Source organism: Paraphaeosphaeria sporulosa, assembly GCF_001642045.1.
Source record: "Paraphaeosphaeria sporulosa strain AP3s5-JAC2a unplaced genomic scaffold CC84scaffold_12, whole genome shotgun sequence".
Lineage (NCBI taxonomy): Eukaryota > Fungi > Ascomycota > Dothideomycetes > Pleosporales > Didymosphaeriaceae > Paraphaeosphaeria > Paraphaeosphaeria sporulosa.
The window spans coordinates 242223-266478 of NW_017253371.1; the positions used below are offsets into that span (position 1 = coordinate 242223).

Consider the following 24256-nt stretch of genomic DNA (forward strand, 5'->3'; position numbering starts at 1 on the left):
TTGAGGGTATAGGTGAGGTCAAGAGCGGGATTGCGATATGGTGTTGCTCAAACCGTGGCCAGAGACGTTTGCGCGTTTGAGGTGACGTCAGTGGCCACTGCTGCCCCAAGCAGCAGAAGCCACAGCATGTGGCTTGTGTTCACATGGGACTCAATCCCACAAAAGTCAGGACCACATACTTTACTTTGTTCGATGCTTAGTTGAGAAAACACAACAATGTTTTTGTCGGATATATTTCGTATGGAATAGGTGCAGTGCTTAGTCAAGCAAATCAGGCATTTCCGAATTCATTACACCTGGAGAACAAGCAACCCCTGAATACAAAAGGGACATTCATATCCCGAGCACCATGGGTGCACCCGTTTCAGTCCAACATGAACGTCCAACGCACCATTCTATCCAGCGCTAAGCCAGCAAATGCCCGGAATAAGAAAGAACACTTGAAAGAATCATGTAGGAAGGAAACCAGAATTGAATTGAACAGAACAAAACCTCCACGACTGGAAATAGAGCAAAGGACCAAGAGCCCGGTAAACTAGTTCTTGCGACGACTTCGTCCACTTTTCCGACGCCTTTCGCCTTCCTTGCCGGCACCACTACCCGAACCTTGCTTTCCACTAATCTTTCCCGCTTGAACGCTGGAACCGCTGTCATCGGTAGGCGAGGCAGTGTGTGCCCCGTCTTCGATCGCATCGACCATTGCCCCCACGCGTGAAATTGCAGAGTCAGAGTTGCTGCTTGAAATGCCTTGCCTGCCTGTCGATGGCTGACCGGGGACCGGTACACGGCGCGGCATTGTTGCATAAGGCGATTCGGCAGGAGCTACTCTTCGAGCATATTGGGGTTGAGCTGATGGTTGGGCGAGGTGACCTGCGGCTTGGTATTGAAAAGGTTCAGTATTGTGGTGCTTGTACTCGGCCACAGGGAAAGGAACCAATTTGGGAGGCTGCAACGTGGGGGACGAACGGCTGCGGCCACCTGAAGAAGTCTGACGGTCTGAGTGGTCCTGGGCAGATAGGCGAGAAGACGAGGATCCCGGCCGTGCAGTCAAAGGTGGAGTTGGCATACGAAGGCTTACAGGAGAACTTGGGAAAGCGCCAGGGATATCTCTTGAAGTTGTTGTAAGTCGTAAGGGGGATTGTGGAGGAGTCTGTGATTGTCTTGCGTCTTTCGGACTACCAGTACTTCTCCCCTTACCCAGGGCATGTCTTTCGTTGCCTTTCGAAACCGGGCGAGAGCCTGGACGCAATGGCGACCCCGGCTGGCGGGTATCACGACCATTGTTGGCTTGATAGGCGTTGATGGGTGCGAACATCGGTTGCCCGTTAGGCCCTGGCACGAGAAAGCCTGGTGGAGCCTGCTGGATGGTTGATTCGGTAGCGTTGGACGTTGCTCGGGCTCGATTGCCAGACTTCTCCTTCTTCGACTTGTCCTTTCCCCCGAAGAGCGATGAGCGGCGCTGGTTCTTTTTCGATCGTGGGCTGCTCGATCCGGGTGCGCTAGTAGAACTGGAAGTGGTGGCCGAAGGAACCACAGGCGCGCTGTGCGGCATGGGTCTAGCTTGTGGGCGCGCTGCAGGCGCCCTCTGCCGCCACATTCGGTTCTGATACACTTCGAGTTCTTCAGGCGAAAGTGATACATCCGCTTCACCCGTGGCCCTAGCCAATCGAATCTTGTCCAGCGTGCGCTGGAACAAGAGCTCTTCGTACTCGGCGGGAGATATCATGTTGCCTGCATCCTCGTAGTATCCCTCGTCTTCCACATAGCCGTAGCCATAGTCGTAGTCATCGCCGTAGGCTAACCCGTCTTGTTCCGCCGCGCGCCGCTCCCATGCTCTTATGTCCATGTCGTTGAAGTAAAGTTCATCCGGATTGAACGGTTGCTTACCGTTCGAAACACTTGAAGCCATGTTGTAACCCTGATCTAATAATGCGCCATTGTTTTCGTCGCCACTGTCAACTTCTTGAAATCTATACACATCTTCGTCTGCCTCCAAATACTTCCCCACAACTCCTGTTGCTCCTCGTCCCCCTGGCGGTCTTCCCCAGAGGGGCGTACTAAAAGGAGCTCGCGGCCGACCACCTAGACCGCCTCCTCGGAAAAAGCTGACTCGATCGGCTTGTCCATGAATGCAGCATGGCCCAGAATAGTGACTCCGGAGGCTCCAATGAGCCAGAGAACGGTGGTCAATGGGGAAGCCCAGAAGCCGAGCGGAATGCAGATGACCAGAAGGGTCGTGTAGAGCTGGGAAGTGGTCGCGCGCCAGCTGCCTAACTGCAGGTCGTTGCCCTGGAGCTTGCCAATTCCGTACATGCCGCCAACGAGCATCAGAATGACAAAGAGCAGGGTCAGGTTGGTGACCAGGCTGTAGATGATGAGCATGGCGAAGACGGCTGCATAGTTGCTCGAGAAGTAGCTCAGGTTGTAGTTGACCCGGCTCTGCACCTCGCCGAAGTTGGCGGGCTTGGAGATGCGCTTCACGTCGAAGAATTCGGTGACGGGGCGCAGGTTCGCGAATCGGCCGGAGAGCGACTGCGACTGCAGGCCTTCGAAGCGGCCGCCGAGGTTCAGCCTGGACGTCAGAGCGTCAATGGGGATGCTGAGTCGTGACATGATGTGCGGTTCGTGCGCGGGTGGTTGCGTGCGTGTGTGGGTGGATTGCGGTGGGGTGTCGGGCTCGATCAGGTTCTGCTGAGCTTCGTAGTCTGCGTTGGGAGCCATGGTCAGCGGTGCGCGGCAGGCGGTGGTTGCGGTCGTGGGACGGAGAGTCGCGGTCGAGCTACTGGTGCAGAGCTGGAGACGTGTCTTTTTCCTGCAGAGCAAGACGCGGAATTCACGCAGAGCTGGGGCCTTACCGGTGTCGCGAGAGTCGCAGGAGAGTGGCGGCGTTGCGCGGCGGGCGGTATTTGTACAGGCGTACGGGCGAGGCTGTGGGGGTGAAAGTACGCGCGTGCTGGCGGAGGCTGCGATATTCTTTGATGGGTAGCTGAACCCTTGCCCGCGAGCCGATCCCCTAAACTACGCCCCGAAATAGACGGAACTAGGCGGGTTTGGCAACGGCTACCGAGTTTCACACGCCTGGGGCCCGGGCACACCCTCGACAATTTCCATCTGGCCTCAACAGCGAAAGTCGACTGCTGCAGGACACGAGAGAGAAGGAATCCGGGTCTGCTCGGGGCCTCTGCTCTCTTTTTCTGCCGGCGCCCGCGTCACCGCACTACTGCCTCGCTCGCCCGCTCCCATTGGACCACGTTCGGCTTCTTCACCGACGCACAGTGCAGCAGAGTGCGTGCTCCCACCATCCGCGGCCACTCAAGACGGCCTCACCGTCCCCACCGCTCGCTCGCCGCACGCCATGAAGCCCAGCGCGCTCTCCGCGCTCGTGCTGTGCCTGTTCGCTGCCTTTGCAGCTGCATGGACCAAAGAGGGTATGCTGTGTCCCGTTGCAGCGTGCAGCGTTCCCGCGCGTTTCTGGGGAACATGCACGCTCCCGCATGCCATTGCCCACCAAGCACACCAGCTAACAGCCCTCGCTCCAGACCACGAGATCTTCCGCCTCCGCGATGAGGTCGCCCTCCACAGCGGCGAGAACGTGACCTTCTACGACCTGCTCGGCGTCAAGCCCTCGGCCTCGCAAGATGAGCTGACCAAGGCCTACCGCAAGAAGTCGCGCGACCTCCACCCCGACAAGGCTCGCAGGAACTTCGAGGCCAAGCGCGTGCTTGAGAACAAGAAGAAGGGCAAGAAGGTCACCAAGCCCGCTTCGAAGAAGGAAATCGATGCATACATGAAGGAGGCCACCTCTGCGTACCAGAGGCTGTCCGTCGTTGCCAATCTGCTCAAGGGTGAGAGCCGTGAGCGATACGACCACTTCCTCAGGAACGGCTTCCCCAAGTGGAAGGGCACTGGATACTACTACAGTCGCTACCGCCCCGGCCTCGGCTCTGTCCTTTTTGGCTTATTTGCCGTTATGGGCGGTGGCGTGCACTACTACACCCTCGTCATGGGTTGGAAGCGTCGCCGTGAGTTCGTCGAGAGATACATTCGGCATGCGCGCAGGACCGCCTGGGGCGACGATACCGGCATCAACGGCATCCCGGGCGTCGATACCCCACCTGTTAACACGGAAAATTGGGGTGACGACTCAGATGAAGCTCCGCAGGAAATGGCTCCTATGAACCGCAGGCAGAAGCGCGCCATGGAGAAGGAGAACAAAAAGGACAAGAAGTCTGCCGTCGCGAAGAAGGCGCGCAGCTCTGGCATCAGCACGCCTGTCGAGGCCAAGCTGACCTCGGGCCCCCAGGGTGCTAAGAAGCGCATTGTTGCCGACAATGGCAAGGTTCTTGTTGTCGATTCCGCAGGCAATGTCTTCCTGGAAGAGGAGAGTGACGAAGGCCTCAAGCAGGAATTCCTTTTGGATGTAAGTTGCTGCCCCCAGCTCTCCCCCAGCCTATGCTAATTCTGTCATTAGCCTGATGAGGAACCCAAACCCACCATCTTCGACACGATGCTGTTCAAACTTCCCAAGTATGCCTACAACCAGACGGCCGGACGCGTGTTGGGAAACACCCAGGCGGTTGAGGAGCCCCTCCTTGAACCCTCCGATGTACCTGAAGAGGAAGCCGCTCTTAACAATGCCACCGCAAACAACCTCAACGGGGAGACGAGGAAGCGCAAGGCAAAGGCCAGAGCTGTCAGGTAGTCTGCATTTGTGGAGTTGGTCCAGGAAAAGCATCTGGTTTACAGTTCTATACCATGGCTGGGGTGCAATGTCACCTAGACGGAGTGTTTTTAGAAAAGACGGTTGGCTGTAGGATAACACGAGCTATGGATCTATCAAGCATATGTCAATAAAAGCCTCATCGCGTTTGTAAAGTATACCCTGCATTCACGAGCTGACATGCGGTGTTCCCTCCAGACGATTACGCTTCGACGCACGGCCTGCTTAAATACGCCCCACGATTGCCTGGTCAGAGATGTTCTATATTGAGCCAGGAAGGTATTGGGAAGCGGCTGTGAGAGGGTGTTTCCGCCCCCGTTGATCCACGGGGCTGAAGGAGAGCACGGTTCTATCGATGGCATACTTGCGACTGGCAGGCATACAAGACGAGAATTCGCCCGAGAGCTCGTGTGGTCGCGTTCTTGGGTCACCCTTTTGACTAATTTCGTAATTTCCACGTCCGATAGTCGGTCGTTGCTGCCATGTGGAATCTTCTTTCCTTCTCCTACGCACTGTGCGTTGGTGCACTTGTCGCGGCGGACTTCACACAACCCGACTCCTCACTGGCAGACTTCGTCCAACAAGGGCACATCGGCGATACAATCGACATAGCTTGGAACGCGGGGTGGAACTGGGGAAAGGGCGCGCAGCCAAACGTGGCGGATCTCTTCATCATGTGGTCTGATCGTCCGACAGCGTTCTCGCAGTTGGTTCACGGTGCACTTCTTCTCCTTCTTTCACCCGCGACACTTCACAGACTGATATCGAACAGCAAATGTCAACTTATCCACAAGCGGAAGCTACTCATGGATCGTCGACGTTCCGAACGACAAAATCGCTGCAACGCCAAAGTTCGTGTTCAGGTTCAGCCAGCATACTGAGGAAGGGGTGTTCGATATCGATCTGCCGAGGATGCCGAGTAGAGCGTTTTTACTGGTTCAGAAGGCTTCGACTTCTTCTCCTTCTACATCATCCTCTTTGTCAATAACGACAAAGGCGACGGTGTCAAGCGAGGCATCGCAAACAACGCCGGTGTCCAGATCGAACCCTGACCAGTCGAACAACGCAGAACCCTCCGGAATTGCTGCCGCAGAGAAAAAGACGAGCACTGCGGCGATTGCGGCGGGCGTGCTAGGTAGCCTGGTAGGAATAGCATTGGTCCTCGGCGGCGTGCTGTTATTACTACGGCAAGCGAGGAAGAGGAGAGAAGCAAAGAGCGCAGAAAGGCGTGCAGAACTAGAGGGCATCAAAGGGCAAGATGTGTACTCTTATTACTATGCGCAAGAGCTACCGGGTGCGCCGCCGTCGGAGCTGCCTGGGGATAGACATGGGCAGTCGAGAGAGCTAGATGGGTCGACGCCTAGGGATTGGCATTGAGATCAGAGAGGCGGAGCTTGGAAGAGCACATGAGAGTTATCATAGTAAGAGGTTTGGGAAAGAAGCACGACATTTCGATTATGCGTGCGCTTGACATTGAAGTACACCTAACTTGACTCCTCCATGGCGACTCTACACGATCCATAAGCCGAGACAGCCGGATCCACAAACGACCATGCTAACCTTTATCCGGACATGCTCTCCACGCCGCGTACGAGCCGTGAGCTGCGACTTGCATCTTGGGATGGGGTACAAACCCACATTTCAGACCCCGCATTGACGGGGCGTAGCTAGACCTCGAGCTTCAAGTACCACAAGTATACAAGGAGCGCCCAAGTGGTCCCAACAAGGAACAAAGGCAAACCGCATGAAAAGAGGTAGCACATAGGACAGTGACACTGTAGCCCCATCCCATCATGTCACCCCGCCTCCAAAACCGCATCGCAATCGTCACCGGCGCTGCCTCAGGCATCGGCCGTGCCATCGCCCTCCGCTACGCCGCCGAAGGCGCCAAAGTAATCTGCGCCGACCTCACCGAGTCGACCTGGCGCATCGACAGTCCCTCCGACGAGGCCCGCGACTCCACACACGCCCGCATCGTGGCCTCGGGCGGGGAAGCCACCTTCATCCAGTGCGATGTCACAGATCCCGCGTCCATCGAGTCCGTCGTCAAGCAGACAGTCCAGCTGCACGGCCGGCTCGACATCATGGTCAACAACGCGGGTATCGCGCCTGAGTCGTCAACCCCCGCGCCAATATGGGCGACGACGCTCGAGACGTACCACAAGACGCTGCGTGTGAACCTCGACGGTGTGTACTACGGCACGCGGGCCGCCGCCGCACACATGATCACGCAAGACCCCATCAACTCGCACGGGGACAGAGGCTGGATCCTGAATGCGTGTTCCGTGTACGGGCTCGTGGGGTCGCGGCACGCATCGGCGTATGCGACGAGTAAAGGGGGTGTTGCAAATCTCACGCGCAGTGCGGCGCTGGACTGCGCGCCGTATGGCGTGCATGTCAATGCGGTGAATCCGGGCTATGTGAGGAGCCATTTGACGGATGCAGTGTTTCGGAGTGAGGACCCGGGGCTGAAGAAGGCGGTGGAGCAGATCGAGGGGATGCATCCGCTGCATGGGGTCGGAAATCCGGAAGATGTCACGGGGGCTTATGTGTTCTTGGCGAGTGAGGATGCGAGGTGGATGACTGGGGTGAGTTGGAGAGCTTTTCGTTAATCTTTGCCTTGTCTTGGTTTGCCGTGACTGTACAATTCGCTGACATTTTTGCACAGGTTAATTTGGCTGTTGATGGTGGTTTTACGGCACAGTAATGTGGGAAGAACAATAGCTTAAGCGATAATGCCTCCAGCTCCTGATCAGACATTCTCAGAGTCGTAACAATTGTGAGATGGCTTCTCCGATCCACGGATCGCGACAATCTCCGTATCACCACATGTTCAAAAACAATCCTAGGACCGTCCCTGAGAGCCATCATGACTCTCCCAGATTCTTGAATTCCCTGTGCGAGCTGCGCCATTCCTATTGTCTCTTCAAAGGCCAACATCGTCTCATTAGAACTTGTCTCCGGGATTTCCTTGCTAACGAATCCACCGGTCGCGAGAATTCACATAGTCATTTGGAGCAAGGCCGCGTTCTTTGTCTCCAACTGATTATTCCACTGAAAATAGCTGTGGTCAGACCAGATCAAACCATTCATGCTCCACTCTCCCATTCCTTGAGCCAGTAGCTTCATCACGCGGCTGCATCGCCTCCCCGTACATAAAGCCATCCACGTAGCACTCTCCAATGAACCTCCAACACACGTCATCAACTCTTCTCAACACGTACAGAACCCTTCCACCGAACAGCACCACCACAGTATCTCCCGACATCATGCCCGCAGGTCCCAAACCCAAATGCCCTGTCGAAGTAACGAACAGCCGCCGGTAGAGCATCGGCGCCAAGGCAGAGGTATACCGCGTCGGATCGGCTTGGGTTTCCTCACCCTCGGAGCCGGACACTGAGAGAAGATTCTCAGAAGAGGACTCCCTCCGTTCTAGAGGAGGTGTTTGAAATGATTCGGTGGAGATTGGAGGAGTGAGACTGGGTGTCAGTGTGGAGATGCTGAGGTTGGACCTGAAAGCTCTGCGGACGCTGTACATTGAGCCCTCTCCACTTCCTGCCTCAAGCTTCTTCGGTATTACTATACGCAAGAAGGCGCGCAAATGCGTCATGGGTTCGTGGCGAGCGTCATTCTTCTCGTGTGTCAAACCGGCGGTGGTGACAAGAAAGAACGTCCGGAGGAAAGCTTCATTAGAAAGGTGCATGAGGTGAGACCTGCAAACCGTGAAGAGCTCTGCTGTTGTCTTCAATAGTTTGGGATGCGGGTTGTCGATTAGCGACAAAGAGGAGGAGGAGGAGGAGGAAGAAGAAGAAGAAGAAGGCGCTGCTTCGGAAGTGACAATCGGAAAGCACAATGCTACATCTGCAACTTGTATGCCTTCCAATCGTAGGATGTGCGACGGGGTGTGCGGATTTCGGGACACTGGGTGGCTATCCGATGCATTGTTGTATTTCTCGACGAGTGTCTTCCAGCCCGACCCACTTCGAGTGGTTATGTATGTGCTTAGTTCACACTCACGTTGAGTTTCCAACCATTGCGGGACCCATGACCGGTGACTCCCGTCTACTGAGGCCTCGTCCGTTCCCCAATGGGAACATGCTTGTGATAGGATAGTCAGAGATGAAGTCTTGTCGATACAATAGAGCGCGACCGCCATATACACGTCTTGCGTACTACGACTGTAGTCTGGCATTAATGCTTTAGGCCACTTTTCTGGAGTTCTTGATTCTCCAGCGAGACCAAGTAGCGCGAAGATCTTGTCCCGTGGATCGGTGGCTTGGAATGGTCGTGTCGATTGGAGCAACGAGCTCAACTCCCAAAGTTCGCTTTTGGACGAAAGATCCAGTATTCCTTTCATTAGCTTCATCCTCTCGGCCCGAAATTTAGGATGGTAGCGGAGGAGTGCAGCCATGGCTTCTTGGAAGCGGGACCAGAGAAGCTGGAAGCCACCGCATAGCAGAGTAGGATCGCCTGGAGAGACGACCACCTTGAAATTGAGCCAGAGTCAGCAAAAGCGACAAATGAAAAGACACTAGGGAAAGGACAAGACCTTTGGGGGGCTGAAGAATGAAGTTGAGCAAAGCACTTTACTTGGAAACTTCACGTACCTCTTGAATAATCCAACACCTTTCGAACCAAGGAAGATCCAAAAACCAAGATAGGGAATTCCACCTTTCGTCTGATTCTGAAGGAAGTGTCACCTGGACATTGTCCAGTGAGCGGCCTTCGACACGTGCAGCCGTCTCTTTCTCTTGTGTCTCGAGCACGATGCGATAAAGATCACCAATAATGGATATCGCACCCCGAGCGCTTGTATCGTCCGCCCCCAGCCAAATAAGGGTATTTTGGGCTCTTTGGTAGATGGCGCGCATCAAGCGCACCTGATGCATGCGTTCTTCAAAGTCGTTCTGGTTGATACATATCTGGTCAATCCAGAACCACTCGACGCGGGACCAAGCGCCATATTTGTGTAGACGTTGGAGCCCTTTCTTCAGATTGGAAGAGACTTTGAAAAGGCGATCGTTGCACCAGATATCGGAGTGTTGTCCGCCCTTGCCCCAGCAGTAACTTAGCGCTTTGAAGGGCGGTGGGCTGATGAGGTTGAAAGTTTCGATTTCGCATTGCACAGACGGTCTCGCTATGTGTACCTTGACTAAACGGAAAGAGTATTGAGTAGGTAGTTTGTCGTACCCATACCGCTGCCGATGGAAAGGCGCGTGGATCCGCTCAAAAAAGCTTTCTGGTCCCCGCTCGGCTGTTGGAGGAGTCACTGTTGAAGCTTGATTGGCAAGTGGGGGTAGAGTGTGAACGGGAATTGCCCAATCGGATATTCTGGAAAACAATTCATGAAGTACGTGCACGCACTTGGTCCGGACATAGCCAGAATGTTGCCGGAGGTTATCATATCGAATAATGATGTGCTCTTCTTCGAAAGAACCAGGTACCCAAGGCATACCTTCAAGGGCATCGTCAGGTGCTTGCTGGAGGGTTTCAATAACTTTAGAGTTCAAGTAAAGCAGTGCTGAAGCAAGCTCCCTCTGTGACTCCTCTTTGTCCAGAAGTTAGTCATTGGACAACCACAGTGAAAAGAAAACCGACCCCGAAGAACACATACGTACGATCACCGATAGCAAAATGCGCGCCCGCTTGTTTGTAAAACTTTATATAAGTTTTCGCCAATATCTGGAAGCCCTCTTCCAAACTCGACCTCAGCTTCTTAGCAGCTCCGAGCTCTTTTTCATTGTTTCTCAGCAAGCCCTCCACACGGCTATCCCAAGCCGCAATGCCATCCTGAAACGCCTCGCAGATATCCTCACAGAGATGCTTGATTTCTGGCTCACGATTCGTGATGTCTGTTGCCTGGTCGTACATTGTATGAGCGGCGCGTATGCATAGTGGCGCGCGTTGTGAACGTAGGGTGGAGCCAATGTTCAGCCTTGGTGGGGGCGGGCTTGCTGTCCCACACGCGGGTCATTTGGTCGAATTCGGGCGCCTTGCCAAAATGGAAAGCGCATGGCTGAGGCTAAATAATGCAGGCGGCTGGGTAATCAGCGTAATGCGGTAGGCCTGAGTGGGCAATAGTCCGATCTGCAGCTGCAGTGGCATAGCAATGACGAAGCATTCGACAACCTCGCGGGTGAGACGGGTGATAAAGTGGCACTGGCGCTAGGGCGAATCGTCTCAGAAAGCGCGATATGATCCGAGCCGGAGAGCTCGTACGAGGAAGCTGCCCTTGTCATTCGACAGGAAGTAGTTCGGAGAAGAAAGATAGCCGCCGAGTTGGGACGTTCTGAAGACACCGCCATTTGATGAACCATTGTTGTACCTTCCCGTGAGGCAGCTTCCTCTGCTCTACGCACAAGAGAAGGTAATTAGAAGCATGTCTGTGTATTCATGTATTGTAGTATTTCAAGAACGCTTGCGGGTACGTGTTGGTTCAAGGACTATTTATTATTACCACGGACCCTTCGTACCAGGCGTCCGATCCACAGCGCAACCGAAGGGGAGCTCATTCCTCGATGGGTAAACGTGGTATACAAAAGCAATATACACCTCGTGGGGCAGCGCAATATGTGCTGAAGATCGTCTTGTCCAGCGAAAATTGTCCCCACAACCAGCTCATTGGCAGATCTCAGCGATTGCAGCACCGGTAACGATGAGACCTGCAGCCCCAACTCTCCTCATCCAATCTCGCTCCTCCACCATCTCCAACGGGGTATCTTTAAACGACGCCAGCCTTGCGGGCAGCCATCTGATGTCAAGGTCAGCTTCGTGGGTCTGAGATTTGGAATAGGACGATCCTACCCTCTTGGAGATCAGCAGGCCGATAACCAGGATGGCGACGGCACCGACGATGGCGAAGACAACGATGACACCGGGTTCCCGGGACGCGAAGTTGGCTCGCTTGGTGAGCTGGGAGGCAGCGAGAGACATGTCAATGGCGGCCATTGTGATTGAGTTCTGTGCAATCATGTCAGTTGCACGTTCTCAACAAGTCTAAAAACCGGTCCGCGAGGCGTGAAGACATGGCGAAATCCCGTCAAGAGCTTGGGCCTTGTTTATGAACGAGGATCCAGTGGCGCTAGGCTGGTTGCGAAGGAAACATCGACACGGTCCCCAACAAAGAGGTCTCGCAATGCTCCAATTGCGGCGCGGGCGGATGGTCCAGCGTACCTTTACGACTGAGAACGTGGGTTACAGAAATTGAGTCGATTGAAGATGGCTTAGAAGCTGTCCGGAGGCTGTTGAGGACGGGAGCTGGTCAGCGGATCAGTCGGGTCGGCGTCGCAAAAACTGGCGTGGAGATGGACTCGAGAGGACGGCGAGACAGAACATCCAAAACAAAGCGGCCACAGGTCTGGGGCGGGTAGCGGCCTTATAAGAGGAGCGGGTCGCCGAAAATTCTGCTTTTATGAGGCATTTGTTCGGGCTGGTTTGGCCGCGCGGGACCGGCGGGTCTGTCCGGCTCTGGCACCCCATGGCAATTGGTCGCCTAGACAACGGGAATAACACGTACCTGGGTCGCGTAGCTGTGGCGGCGAGATGCTGAGCTCAAGGGGTTGCAGTGGGCGCACGCAGTGGAGATACTGAGGAGTGGACTGAAGAGGCCGGGGAGAGGAAGCAAGCTGGTGCTTGCCCGGGCAGGAGCTAGGCGAGTCAGCCAATGAGGGAATAGCGGGGCCGCCAGAGGGCAGGAATGATGGAGGCGTGCGCGATCGGCAGCTCGGCGCGGGCATTCGCGTGGGTGGCGCGCGGGCAGCTCCAGGCACACAAGGCGCGAGCATCGCCTCTTACACACCAAGTCACCGCGGCCTCCGCAAACATCCAACTTGTTGCGCCGACGCGACCACACCGACTGTCGGGGCGTTCCTGGTTCGCAGCGAGCCCCAACTGTCGGCTCCACTGCGGATCCTTGCCTAGCGTCGCCCGCCTTCACATCGCACGCTGCAGCCCATTAGGTCATCGCACGCTTATCTAAATGAGCCGCCAGCTTGCCTCGGCGCGAAGCCCCAAGCGATGAGGCATTTCCGGGCGGTATCTCTGTGCTACTACCGTTCGAGCCTCGCTCTGGGACGCTCCGGATGCACAATTTGCGCACGCGCGCCCCAACAGCCGCCGCCGGCACGCCGAATCCCACGCAGCACTCTGAGGCTCCCCGTGTGAGCTGCCGAGCGATCACCACCCAAGCTTTTCGTCACTGGCGCTCCATATGCGCCAAGTCTGGGGCGGCGCATTGGCGTCTCAATGGCTTCATTCGAGCATTGCACCTCACTCGTCACAAACGCTGGGCCGTTTCGTGCCCGTTTGGAACGTTAATTGAGGTTCATATGCGCACCCCAAGATCTTGGTACTATGTACACAGAGTGTTTTTTCACTCTACATTAAGCTCGACCTGCCACCGATCTCGGTCCCACCCTGTCCACTTGGCATCTCGCCGTTGCGCCCGACGACGAACTCCCTGTAGATGCTCTCAAGTCTGCGCCGCTCCTGTGCACTGATGCTGCTTCGCGTCGTGGCCAACGAGCTCTCAATATGCGACCACTGGATCTGGGGCTCTTTCCGGTCTTCTCCCTCCTTGGTCTCATCATCTTCGTCTTTGCTACCGGGTCGTTGTTGGTGCTGAAGGTGTTTTTGCTTTCTGCGCATCGCTTGGAGTGTCTGGATCTTTTGTACGATGAGAGCGCGTTCCGTGAGTTGGCTGGAAGGAATAGGTTTTGCGCCATTTGATGTAGTGTTTGCATCGCCGAACCGGAAGTGTGTGAACTCTGGTACGCGGTTTTCCTTCCCTTGCTTGCCTCCGGTATCAGAGCTTGACTTCTTCTTTGGGTCCCCGCTCTTGGTGGGGTCACCCTGTTCGGAATCACCCAACACGTCGTGAATCGCCTCAAGTTGAGCATTGTAAACCACGGCCTGGAGATCTGCCCCCGAGTACCCCTCCGTGCGCTGAGCAATTTCGCGCAGATTCTGCCCCTCAGGACCAGTTTCTAGAAGCGAGGGAGCGAGATGCAACTTTCGCGTGACGGCCTTTAGTATGTCAACGCGTTCTTCTAACGCTGGCATGTCACAGATAAGACTCTTGTCTAGACGTCCTGGGCGAAGTAGTGCCGGATCAATCAAGTCCGGTCGTGAGGTAGCGGCGAGGACATATACACCACTCAAACCCTCTGCACCATCCATTTGCGTGAGCAATTGGTTGACGACGCGATCTGTGACACCAGTAGAGTCGTGGCCGCGCTTAGGGGCGATCGAGTCGAATTCGTCGAAGAAGAGAACGCACGGTCGCGCGGCTTCGGCGCGCTCGAACAGATCTCGAACCGACTTTTCGGATGCACCAATGTACTTGTTTAGGATTTCCGGTCCCTTGACCGATATGAAGTTGAGTCCACATTCACCTGCTACTGCAGATGCCAGCAGCGTCTTACCGCAACCAGGATATCCGTAAAGAAGAAGACCGGATCGTAGTCGTAGAGGACATTGTGCGAAGATAGGTGCGTAAGTTGTTGGGTACTGCAGTGTTTCTAGCAGTATCTGCCGTGTGTCGTGGAGACCACCTATCGAATCCCATTTCGTGGTAGATGACTGTAGGGTCACATTACGTAGAGATGCCGGAGTGAAGCCAGTCAGTGCTTGGGTGTAGTCCTCCCTTGTCAACGAGATTGTGCCCGTGCTGGACGAGTCTGTGACTGAGCGTATGAGCGCTTCATTCCGTGCTCGTGACGTGAGCAGAACTAGGTCACCAGGCATATATCCGTCGGTCTGGCCAGCAAGGTCCAGAAAGTCGATAGACGGCTCTAGCACGAACCCGTCCTCCTCTGTTGCAGCGTTATATTGAAGACTGGAGCCACTTGCCTGGCTGCGATGTGAGGTGCTTGGTCTGCTGTTTGAAGGCGAGGCGGGGAAGGCATGCCCAGAAGAGGGTGCACCATTGGACAACCTCGCCTGAGGTTTCTCATCCTTATGTGCGAGCATTTCGAGTACTTTTCGTCTACCGTCCTTGTTCGGAGCCTTGAGACTGACGATCTCTCGCACGATGTGTCCACCAACAACGACATTGTTGAGCGATTCTTTCCCCTGGGCTGTAGCCAACAGAACTACTCCAGAATCCAAGGTGCAGTACTGTCGGACGATGGCCACGATGCTTTCACTCACGTGCCGACTTCGCCCATTCTCGTTGCCCACTTGTAGCTCGGTTTCGACCGGGCACAGCTTGTCCAGGTCGTCGAGAATCACCACAGCACTGCCGCCATTTCTAGCACCCCAAGCTGCAGATGCGAACAGACGGGTGAGTGTCTCCTTGATCGTCGACACACGGATCTCATCAGTGACGAGCTTGCGGCAAGAGAAGTAAACAGTGTTGAAAAGGAACTCAGAGCGAAGCTGGTGAGCTAGAACTTGAGCGCATTCCGTCTTGCCTGCACCAAGTCCTCCGGTCAAGAGAACAGATGAATTGTGAGTCAGGTGTGATCGCAACTGCTCAATCAAAGTATCAATACCAACCAAAGTTGGCTGCGTCGTCGGAAGTGAGTCTCCTTGATGTACGCCCCTTGTCCAGCTTGAAGGTGTAGGAACCTCTGCGCCAAGTTCCATAGCAGGCTTTCTTTCTGGGAAAGATATCCATGAGATGCCGGAAGAGGGTTGCGGAGGTTCAAATCGTACTATGCCGCCCTGCCAGTCCAAGCCGGAGGCGCTTGTAGGAGGTAACACCATGCCATCAGTGACTGGGCCATTCAGAAGCCCATTCATTTTCCCGTAGGCTTCCCTGACTCGCTTGATCGCCTCTTCCTGATCCTGCTTGGACTCACCACCAAATCGTAGTGATGCGTTTACTTGGCTTCCCACAGAAGAAAAGGGTAGAATCCTGATTGCTTTGACGAACGGATCCTTATCTTTGGAGCCAAGGCCTTGCGGTTTAATAGAAGAAGGCTTCGCAGTTTGGTTTGGAGCAGCTTCTAAGCGAACAAGACCGCCTACAAAGCCTGCGCAGCCAAGTACTCGACATAGATCAGACGATAGAGCGACGTGACGGCTGTCTGGGGCGTCGTCCCATGTTTCGATCCTGGCCACTACTCGCGCTGCAGCCTTCTCTTGTTCCTGCTCTTTCGACATATCGACCGGCTCTTGTAGACCTGCTGGCTTTACAACCGCCACGGATACCCAGGAAACGCCCCTTAGGGCTTTGGTAAGAAGAACATCCTTGTCCACCCATATCTTGAGTCCTTCTGCGCCAGATGCATCTTCTTCATCGAACCATTCTTGTGCGACGGTTCGGTCCACTCCGCGAAGAAAGACCACGCCACGGCTGGTCTGTTCGTCTCGACCGCTTCGCCGCCTGACGGTACTCGCAGTGCTCTTCCCACTCTTCCGCGAGGTCCCGCCAACGCTCCGGCTTTCACGTCCAGAAGACGTGCGTTCCGCCTTTTGTCGGGTTTTTGGGGCAACGATAACTTCTGCATCAGGTGAGATCTTGACAAACTGTGATTCTATAGGCGGTGCAGGAGTCACTGAGGTCACGGTAATGTTGGCGGTCGTAGTCGGCGATAGATGAAGGGTCAATGGATGAGAGGACTGGCCTTGCGGGTTTGGTAAAGCGCGTATCTGAGAGAGGAAATTTAACTCCAGGAACTGAGCATGCAGCTCGATCATCTCCCAGTCGACCGGTGTCAATGGCTCAATGTTGATGGTATGCGCCTGGGGCGGGTCCACGTGCAGCAGTATCCCAACCTTCTGCCCCTCATTCAAACCGGTCAGGCGGGCAAATGTCGTGTCCACCTCGACTGTCTGCACATCCTGCTGGCTGGCAGCGGGACCACCTCTTGTACCGGTCAAGCCATCGCGACCGACAACAGTAGCAAGCTTGCGCTTGCTCTGCATGCCTGTCCATCCCAGGAATACGGATTTCTGTGGCGAGGCATTCTTAGGCTCTGAGGCGCCGGGAGGAGGAGGCTGGCGGTAGGAGAGTTCGACCACGACGTTCTGCGCAACCTATCCCGGATGAGTCAGTGTGGTTACTTGAAGGAAGCTGCGCAACGCATACGGTGTTCGCATTGACCAGCACAGAGACCAGCGACGAGGGCAGGTTAACAAGGCAATTCTTCAGAGACTGTTGCAGCACAATTTCAGCTTGCACGACCTGGCCCACAGGCTTCTTCGGCGGCGCCATCGCAGCGATAATAATACAGAGTGAAGTGCAAGGGAAGAGCCCGCCGCATGTGCAGCAGTTCCGACTGCGCTCGCTGGGCATGCCGAGGTTGTCGGCGCCGACATCTGGGAGCTGGCGCTCCAGGCGGTCACGCGCGGCAGAAAGAGCTGCGAGCGGCACTGTTTTAGCATGTTTAGGTGGGACGCATCGATGAAGGTGTTTTGCTAGATTTTACTTATGTTTATGACTGTAGGGCGAGTTTTACTATTACATACAGCGAGTTCTTCCCAATGATCATCTGATTAGGTGCAAGAGGGGACATCTGGAGAGTCTCAAGACTTTGGCATGTATGGCCCAAGCTCTCCATTGGTCGCTGTGGACGGCCAATCACAGCTTGCCGCCCCTGGCGACGCGCGACCAACGCGAAACTTCGAACGCGCTTGAGATCGCCAGCCTCACTGCTGCGACCGCTTCCCCCCCACGGAACCCAATCCTGCCCTACACCCGCACGTTGTGCAGGCCTCAGATACACACGAAGCAATGGCGCTTCTTACCGAGAAGTCGCTCGTCAACTACGAGGAGCAGCAAGGTTTGTTGACCGCGCAAAATGGTACCTGGAGCGCAGCTGATGAATGCGACCCTAGCCGCCTTCGTGGATTTCCTCCAGAACTTCAAGTCGTCGTCCACGGAAGCTGCCGATCAGCTCCGGAATCTGAACCTCAACGGCGATGGCGACAACGACGAATACGACATGCTCGACGATTCGGACGACCCCGCGCCAAATGCAGATCGGAGACGCACCCGGACCAAGGCAAAATACGTCGAGATGCTGCAGGACATTGCAGATAGGACGAGATCCAATGTTCTGATCGATCTCAACGACCTGGAGACTGTGCGCACCAATCCTGGCGGTTGGAAATGCAAAAACTAACAAGAAACAGTGGGAAAAGGCCGCAGACCCTGAGGGCCAGTTCAAGCTCGTCGAATCCATAGAGCGCAATTGTCACCACTATATAGAGATATTCTCGAGAGCTGTAGACCAGCTACTGCCTCGGCCTTCAGAGGAGCCAAAGTATGATACTACCTCGGGGACTCAAGGCCCTGCTGACAACGACCGCAGCTTCAAGGATGATGTTTTGGACATTATAATGACCCAACGATCGAAACGAAATGAAAAGATGCAGGAGCAGCAAGGAGGCCAAGACGGGGCTCAGGCACCCCCTGAGCTCATCTTTCCTCCTGCCCTAACGCGCCGTTATACTCTAAACTTCAAGCCCATAATACCATCTGGCGCTAGTAGCGAGCGGAGTATGAAGGCGCTGGCTGTGCGAAACGTCCGCGGAGAACACCTGGGCCATCTCATCACCGTTCGAGGGATTGCCACGAGGGTTTCGGACGTCAAGCCTGCTATCCAGGTCAACGCCTACTCCTGTGATCGCTGCGGATGTGAGGTTTTCCAACCTGTGACGAGCAAACAGTTCACTCCTTTGGCAGAATGTCCTTCGGAGGAGTGCAAAAAGAATAAGACCAAGGGTCAACTTTTCTTATCCACTCGCGCGTCGAAATTTTTACCCTTCCAGGAGGTCAAGATCCAAGAAATGGCAGATCAAGTACCCGTTGGCCACATTCCTCGACAGCTGACGATCCACTGCCACGGCGATTTGGTACGACAGATCAACCCTGGCGACGTAATGGACTGCGCTGGTATCTTTCTCCCCACCCCTTACACAGGCTTCAAGGCTATCCGAGCGGGCTTGCTTACCGACACGTACCTGGAAGCGCAGTACGTGATGCAACACAAAAAAGCGTACGACGATATCGTCCTAGCACAACCGACATTGAAGCGCATGAACGAATTAGAGCGGACTGGCCAGCTTTACGAGTACCTGTCTCGTTCAATTGCGCCTGAAATCTTTGGCCACGTCGATGTGAAGAAGGCCCTGCTTCTGCAGCTAATCGGCGGAGTGACTAAGGAAGTTGGCGACGGCATGCGCATCCGTGGTGACATCAACGTTTGTCTGATGGGTGATCCTGGTGTGGCCAAATCTCAGCTTCTTAAGTACATCACGAAGGTTGCTCCTCGAGGCGTATATACTACTGGTCGCGGAAGCAGTGGAGTTGGTCTTACTGCTGCTGTCATGCGCGACCCTGTCACGGACGAGATGGTGCTGGAAGGCGGTGCTCTTGTGCTTGCAGACAACGGCATGTGCTGCATCGATGAGTTCGACAAGATGGACGACAGTGATCGGACCGCAATTCATGAAGTCATGGAGCAGCAAACGATATCCATCAGCAAAGCCGGTATCTCGACTACCCTGAACGCCCGCACCTCGATCCTAGCGGCGGCTAATCCTCTATATGGCCGCTACAACCCTCGCATTTCCCCGGTGGAAAACATCAACCTTCCGGCTGCGCTCTTGTCCCGTTTCGACGTTCTTTTCCTCATTCTTGATACCCCTTCGCGAGACTCCGACGAAGAGCTTGCTCGCCACGTCACTCATGTTCACATGCACAACCGTCACCCCGAGGCCGCCGGTGGTGTTATTTTCAGCCCCGCAGAAGTTCGCCAATGGGTTGCTCGTGCGCGTTCATACCGTCCCACGATTCCAAAGGAGGTGTCAGATTATCTAGTGGGAGCCTTCGTCCGCATGCGACAGCAACAGAAACGGGATGAGGGCACTAAGAAAGCCTTCACGCATACTTCGGCGCGTACACTGCTGGGTGTTCTTCGTCTCTCGCAAGCTCTGGCCCGTCTACGGTTTGCTGAGGAGGTCATTACGGAGGATGTCGATGAAGCTCTCAGGCTTATCGAAGTTAGCAAGGCCAGTTTGTATGTCGACGAGGGCCGCAGAGATGATCACACACCCAGCAGCAAGATCTACCATCTCATCAAAACCATGGAAGCGAGCGGTGCTGCTGCTGTGGGTGATGGAAGCCGGGGCGAACTCGACCTGCGCAGAGTTCGGGAGAGGGTGCTTGCCAAGGGTTTTACAGCAGACCAATTCGAACAAGCGATCGACGAGTACTCCATGCTGGATGTAAGTCTACACCGCAACTACCTTGAGACGCTCCAAACACTAACGTCTTCCCACAGGTCTGGCAAACAACAGGAGAAGGCACACGACTGGTTTTCATCGAAGCGGGTAACGAAGAAATGGAAGACGACGACTTCTAGAAGACAGTGGCGATGATATTGCCAAGGAGCATGGACGATTTACAAGCATGGCGCAATGGGCGTTGATTGGTACTTATGTACTTCGCACGGGCTTGATCACGGGAGGTTTCTATGTATCGCCCACGGGTAAACGACAATCGATTCTTGAAAACAGTTTTCGATGTCATGCGCATATCTCAGAACTTTGCAAGCCCTTTTCAGGTTGATTACGCTTCTCAAGCAGTACTACATGTGAATGGTGAGCAACAAGCGCGCCAAGCCCTATGATGCGGCCTGGCTGTCGCGTGCTGCAACCGGACATCATCATGCTTAACACAGCTGCGCTCAGTGGCCATCAACCCCGAGAGAACCTGGATCAACCTGAACCATTTTCAATATCACGAACATCGCTTGCAAGACGAGCCATATTGTGACAAGCCACAGACGCACGCACCTTCCCTAACAAGCTTACGCGCAGTAGCCCGCATCTCAATTGGCCCAGAAGCCCAAGCTTCACACCAACAAGCCGTGGTCCGTATTTCGCGCGCAGCAACGTCTCCGTGTCCACCTGCCCACCTCAATCTTCTGACTTTCCACACGAACGCGCAATATCGCTCATAGATCCTAATTGCGTCGCAGACATGGCAGCAGGAACCTTTGGAACATTCCTCATTATCGGGCGTAAGCGATAACCCCCCACCTTTTCCAGTGCCCCAGGCACCACAACGCACAAGCGCAAGTGCACGCGCATGAACGACGGACACTAATAGGCTTTCCAGCGGTGTGTTTCTTCCTCGGCATCCTCTTCTCCTCGTTCCCCTACGACTATAATGTCATCTGGACGACTCCGGAAGGCCCGCGCGATGTCTACTTCAACATCCTTGAGGACCACCTCAAGTTTCTGCACGCGTCGCCGCCCATCATAAGTCGCATCCTGCATATCGTCATTGGAACGGGCCTCCTTGGCTTCTTGACCAAGCTCTACAAAGCGTCGCAGGCCAATATGCTGTTCGATGGAGCGTCCCTGGTGCTTTACATGGCTGGCATCACGGTATATATTACCAACATCGTCAAGGGTCTGCGTGTGGTCACTGCAGGCATCTACGGCAATGTTGATCCCAGCGAGGATGAGAACGCGGAGGACTACATCAGCAGGGAGGACACGCTTAGGGTGTTTGCAGCGAGTAACACCATCTTGGCGTTGGTGCTCGTGGGGGTTTTGGTGCTACAAGCCGGCCAATGGTACGCGCTGAGGAAGGAGGAGGCTGAGATCAAGGAGATTGAAGAGAAGGAGCAGGAAAGGAAGACTGCAGGCAAGAAGAAGCAGTAGGCGCCCGATTGTACGGATATCGGCCTTGACTTTGGTGTGTTATTGGTAGAAGGATGGAATGTAGATAGACGGTAACGGTGGCGTTTATTGCGCTCCGTCCACCTGTTGGATAATTGGCTGCTGTTTTGTATGGAACTCGGACGATGCATATACCACAGGTTAGGAGGCGAGCGAGGTAATCCAGCATGGAACTATCGGTTGCAACGAGTCCGCTTATTCTTTTACTTTACTTCATGTCCTGTTCTTTCCTCTTTTCTTCTCTTCTCTCATCTACTCACCAGTTTACCCTTTGATCGGCCACTAGGTATCCACGACGGCACGTCCCCGCATTCGGGACAGGCAGATCACCAAACGGAATGGAGGTCGAGGGCATTCAAGGAGCTCTGGGGTCGAGCTACTGAAGAGAACACTTATTCGATCGTTTCTGGATGCTATACGGTTCACAAGAGCAACAAGATGGGCAGGAAAGCGATGGCTATAAGCGCAAAACATTCACCTCGAGTTCCACGAACAATCCTCATGTTTCTCGATGTTGCTTCAGCTCCCGTGGTGCCGTTGCTGAGACACCCGTTTGCATGTTGCGCCGGCCTTGGTCGTGGCTTCCCAAAGCTACCCGCCGTTATCGCAGTTGCGCCATCCGTGAAGACACCTGCCAACCACACTCGCTTTCTCCCTGCGCAGACAATTGTGTACCACGACGCCTTCTTCTTCCGGCCGTTTCGTTCGCATTACCAGCCGCGGCGTCTCTGAATTGTGCAGTACCACATTTCCAAGATGCCTCCCAAGACGCGCCCCCGACCGATGACCGCACTCCAAACGCGGGGAAACGCATTGCTCAGCAAGCAGCTGGACAGCATCTCGGCTACACTTGCGAATGCTTCGAAGCGAAGAGATACGGCGGCGAAAGCGGTAGCGAGTCGAGGAACGAGTAGTTCTTCGACACCAATGCCTGCTGTCCGATCACCTCCCTTACGGCCGCTCGTCGACTACTCCTCATCTTCTCCCTCGCGGCCTCTCGTCGACTATCCTCCTTCTTCCCCGCCTCCTTGTGAAGCGTGGAACGTGATCAATAATGCCTCTTCGGGCTACGGTGGCGCCCAAGCTGCGACGGAAACCGAGAACAGAGCGGCGGATCATCAAGAACATGGTGAGAACCGAAAGCCGACTCTTTTGTGAGCCGTTCTAACGTGACAAGCTCCGCCCAGCTCTATTCCTGTGTCTTGCGTTGGTAGCGGAGATGTAGGGTATAGGAACAAAGATGTCGCGAGTATGATGCGGGAGCTGGAAGAGATGTCCAGGCCTTCGAAGACACCGGTCGAGTCTTCTGGAGGAGAAAAGACAGAGGACCTGGAGACGATGCGTGCTAGGTATGAACTCCTTGATATTCCTACTAATACTTCGATCATAACTCTTAGGTTATAGTGTCCAAGACAACACACTGCGAGACACAGACTATGCTGGATATTCGTACATTGCTGACATGGTTGTATCTAGGTCAGAGAAAATACTCGCGCCCGTGTCCAAGCGCTCCTTAGTACCTGATATGGCTAAATTGCAAGATGCGGCGGTCCATGCCGTTGGCCCTACGTTGCAGCGAATCAAGAACGACCGGAAGCGCGACCTTCCTATCTTGCAGAAGGCCCTCTGCTACGCGACAGCACTTCAACTCGAAAAGAGCGGCATCAAGTGGGAGTTGGCTCAAGGATGGACCATCTATCTGTTCAGTGCCGGCTCAAGCGGATATGTAGCTGTGCGTGAGAAGCGTCAGCTTGTCGAAGAGGCAAAGGCCGAACTTGATGCTATAATCAAGCAAGTCATTGACGAAGAAGCCTCATACTGTGCGAACCAGGAGAAGAATATCCTCCCCTGTCGATTACTCCTGTCGAACATTGCAGCCGGAGCGGACGCAGATGAGGTCGCCCTGTTCCTCTCAGAGTTCAAATATGACATGTAAGTATATGGCCTCTGTAATCTCAAATTCGTAGAGAGTTCGTCCATGCAGTGGATGAGCTAACGCTACGCACAGTCGGAATATCAAGATGTTGGGGCGGGACTCAACTTCACGGACCCAGACCGCCCTAGTTGACATGTACACCAAGGATGCAGCTAAGCAAGCATCTTACACCATGGGGTCTATTTTTGGCCTACTTGTCAAGATCTGTCTCGCGACAGAAGGTGACTGAGTCACTGCTCACTACGAAGATGAGTGTATTACGACCCGAGCTGAATACCGAAGGACCCAAACTTCCGGGGTGCAAGTGGTTCACCTGTATAGCTTTGGTCAGTATGCACGCCTATTTGTGCTTCTCCTGGATGCGAACAAGTCTTTTAGTGTCCTATGGTCGTACAAATCTCGCAGAGCACATCTTTCACGTCTTTCGGGAAAGTTGCTATAGGTCTTGACTCTTTCTCGGGACATACTCTTCAATCAGCATGTCCAGATGTTGGCTGGTGCAGCTTGAAGACCCATTGATTTACAAAACTCATTACGAAAGTGTACAGACACCACTTAGCTGATATTAGCGGGCAGAATGCTACTGCTCACTCACCTTCCTGGTAATTTACAAGTTGCTCTGGACAACGGACTCGTATTAGTTTTGGAGGCGCTCGAGATCCCGTAAGATATACCTTACCCTGAAACTGTGTCATAGCTGTATTGGATTTTGTTTATCTCTGGAAGGATCTGTCTTCCTATACATGATTCGGTGAATTCTTTGCAGTCTGGCAGTGGATCATAATCACTCGCGACCTTTACCAGGCACATGCCGCTCAAGCATAGCTCAGCAAGCCAGTCTGCTTCGAAAGGGTACTTACTAAGAAACGAAGGCCTTGCTGCGGAGCACCTGCTCCCGAGCTTCATAATCTTCCAGCAATGAAGTCTCTGTTAGTCAGTATCCTGGCTTCCGTCGCCTC

General features: G+C 54.5%; 12 protein-coding genes across 12 annotated transcripts; 7 read left to right on the forward strand and 5 right to left on the reverse strand.

Moving 5' to 3' along the window:
- Positions 1 to 535: 535 nt before the first annotated feature.
- CC84DRAFT_1101976 (uncharacterized protein) lies at positions 536 to 2053 on the reverse strand (the record flags this gene model as incomplete). Its single annotated transcript, XM_018174940.1, has 2 exons — positions 536 to 1175; positions 1257 to 2053. Coding segments are annotated over 2 exons (1437 nt in total), but the record flags the coding sequence as incomplete, so codon positions are not given.
- CC84DRAFT_1155131 (prenylated rab acceptor 1) lies at positions 1991 to 2969 on the reverse strand. The gene is made up of 2 exons (XM_018176919.1): positions 2856 to 2969; positions 1991 to 2705 (listed from the first exon to the last, which is right to left on the reverse strand). Exon 2 carries the CDS (start codon positions 2611 to 2613, stop codon positions 2083 to 2085), a length of 531 nt encoding a protein of 176 aa, XP_018030734.1. The 5' UTR covers positions 2614 to 2705; positions 2856 to 2969; the 3' UTR covers positions 1991 to 2082.
- A 114-nt stretch (positions 2970 to 3083) lies between these two features.
- Positions 3084 to 5025, forward strand: CC84DRAFT_1168479 (DNAJ domain-containing protein). Its single transcript, XM_018179404.1, has 3 exons — positions 3084 to 3428; positions 3540 to 4420; positions 4472 to 5025. The coding sequence occupies exons 1-3, from the start codon at positions 3356 to 3358 to the stop codon at positions 4700 to 4702; spliced, it is 1185 nt and encodes a 394-aa protein (XP_018030735.1). The 5' UTR covers positions 3084 to 3355; the 3' UTR covers positions 4703 to 5025.
- A 3-nt stretch (positions 5026 to 5028) lies between these two features.
- CC84DRAFT_297830 (uncharacterized protein) lies at positions 5029 to 6305 on the forward strand. The gene is made up of 2 exons (XM_018185788.1): positions 5029 to 5437; positions 5493 to 6305. Exons 1-2 carry the CDS (start codon positions 5203 to 5205, stop codon positions 6095 to 6097), a joined length of 840 nt encoding a protein of 279 aa, XP_018030736.1. The 5' UTR covers positions 5029 to 5202; the 3' UTR covers positions 6098 to 6305.
- Positions 6306 to 7680, forward strand: CC84DRAFT_297831 (NAD(P)-binding protein). The gene is made up of 2 exons (XM_018185789.1): positions 6306 to 7308; positions 7389 to 7680. Exons 1-2 carry the CDS (start codon positions 6514 to 6516, stop codon positions 7425 to 7427), a joined length of 834 nt encoding a protein of 277 aa, XP_018030737.1. The 5' UTR covers positions 6306 to 6513; the 3' UTR covers positions 7428 to 7680.
- On the reverse strand, positions 7562 to 10470 carry CC84DRAFT_297864 (HET-domain-containing protein). The gene is made up of 2 exons (XM_018185790.1): positions 9328 to 10470; positions 7562 to 9206 (listed from the first exon to the last, which is right to left on the reverse strand). Exons 1-2 carry the CDS (start codon positions 10171 to 10173, stop codon positions 7791 to 7793), a joined length of 2262 nt encoding a protein of 753 aa, XP_018030738.1. The 5' UTR covers positions 10174 to 10470; the 3' UTR covers positions 7562 to 7790.
- Positions 10471 to 11224: 754 nt separating this feature from the next.
- CC84DRAFT_1168481 (uncharacterized protein) lies at positions 11225 to 11682 on the reverse strand. The gene is made up of 2 exons (XM_018179405.1): positions 11525 to 11682; positions 11225 to 11471 (listed from the first exon to the last, which is right to left on the reverse strand). The coding sequence occupies exons 1-2, from the start codon at positions 11666 to 11668 to the stop codon at positions 11442 to 11444; spliced, it is 174 nt and encodes a 57-aa protein (XP_018030739.1). The 5' UTR covers positions 11669 to 11682; the 3' UTR covers positions 11225 to 11441.
- Positions 11683 to 13035: 1353 nt separating this feature from the next.
- CC84DRAFT_1155137 (AAA-domain-containing protein) lies at positions 13036 to 16880 on the reverse strand (the record flags this gene model as incomplete). The annotated part of the gene is made up of 2 exons (XM_018176920.1): positions 13036 to 16702; positions 16749 to 16880. The coding sequence occupies 2 exons, from the start codon at positions 16878 to 16880 to the stop codon at positions 13097 to 13099; spliced, it is 3738 nt and encodes a 1245-aa protein (XP_018030740.1). The 3' UTR covers positions 13036 to 13096.
- A 255-nt stretch (positions 16881 to 17135) lies between these two features.
- On the forward strand, positions 17136 to 20028 carry CC84DRAFT_1129019 (DNA replication licensing factor CDC47; the record flags this gene model as incomplete). Its single annotated transcript, XM_018175818.1, has 5 exons — positions 17136 to 17448; positions 17504 to 17751; positions 17801 to 17931; positions 17980 to 19897; positions 19954 to 20028. Coding segments are annotated over exons 1-5 (2421 nt in total), but the record flags the coding sequence as incomplete, so codon positions are not given.
- A 626-nt stretch (positions 20029 to 20654) lies between these two features.
- CC84DRAFT_1102549 (secretory component protein-like protein shr3) lies at positions 20655 to 21343 on the forward strand (the record flags this gene model as incomplete). Its single annotated transcript, XM_018174971.1, has 2 exons — positions 20655 to 20694; positions 20793 to 21343. The coding sequence occupies 2 exons, from the start codon at positions 20655 to 20657 to the stop codon at positions 21341 to 21343; spliced, it is 591 nt and encodes a 196-aa protein (XP_018030742.1).
- Positions 21214 to 22167, forward strand: CC84DRAFT_300963 (uncharacterized protein). Its single transcript, XM_018185791.1, has one exon. The coding sequence runs from the start codon at positions 21473 to 21475 to the stop codon at positions 22091 to 22093; it is 621 nt and encodes a 206-aa protein (XP_018030743.1). The 5' UTR covers positions 21214 to 21472; the 3' UTR covers positions 22094 to 22167.
- A 647-nt stretch (positions 22168 to 22814) lies between these two features.
- On the forward strand, positions 22815 to 23780 carry CC84DRAFT_1168485 (uncharacterized protein). Its single transcript, XM_018179406.1, has 2 exons — positions 22815 to 23293; positions 23370 to 23780. Exons 1-2 carry the CDS (start codon positions 22824 to 22826, stop codon positions 23524 to 23526), a joined length of 627 nt encoding a protein of 208 aa, XP_018030744.1. The 5' UTR covers positions 22815 to 22823; the 3' UTR covers positions 23527 to 23780.
- Positions 23781 to 24256: the final 476 nt, after the last annotated feature.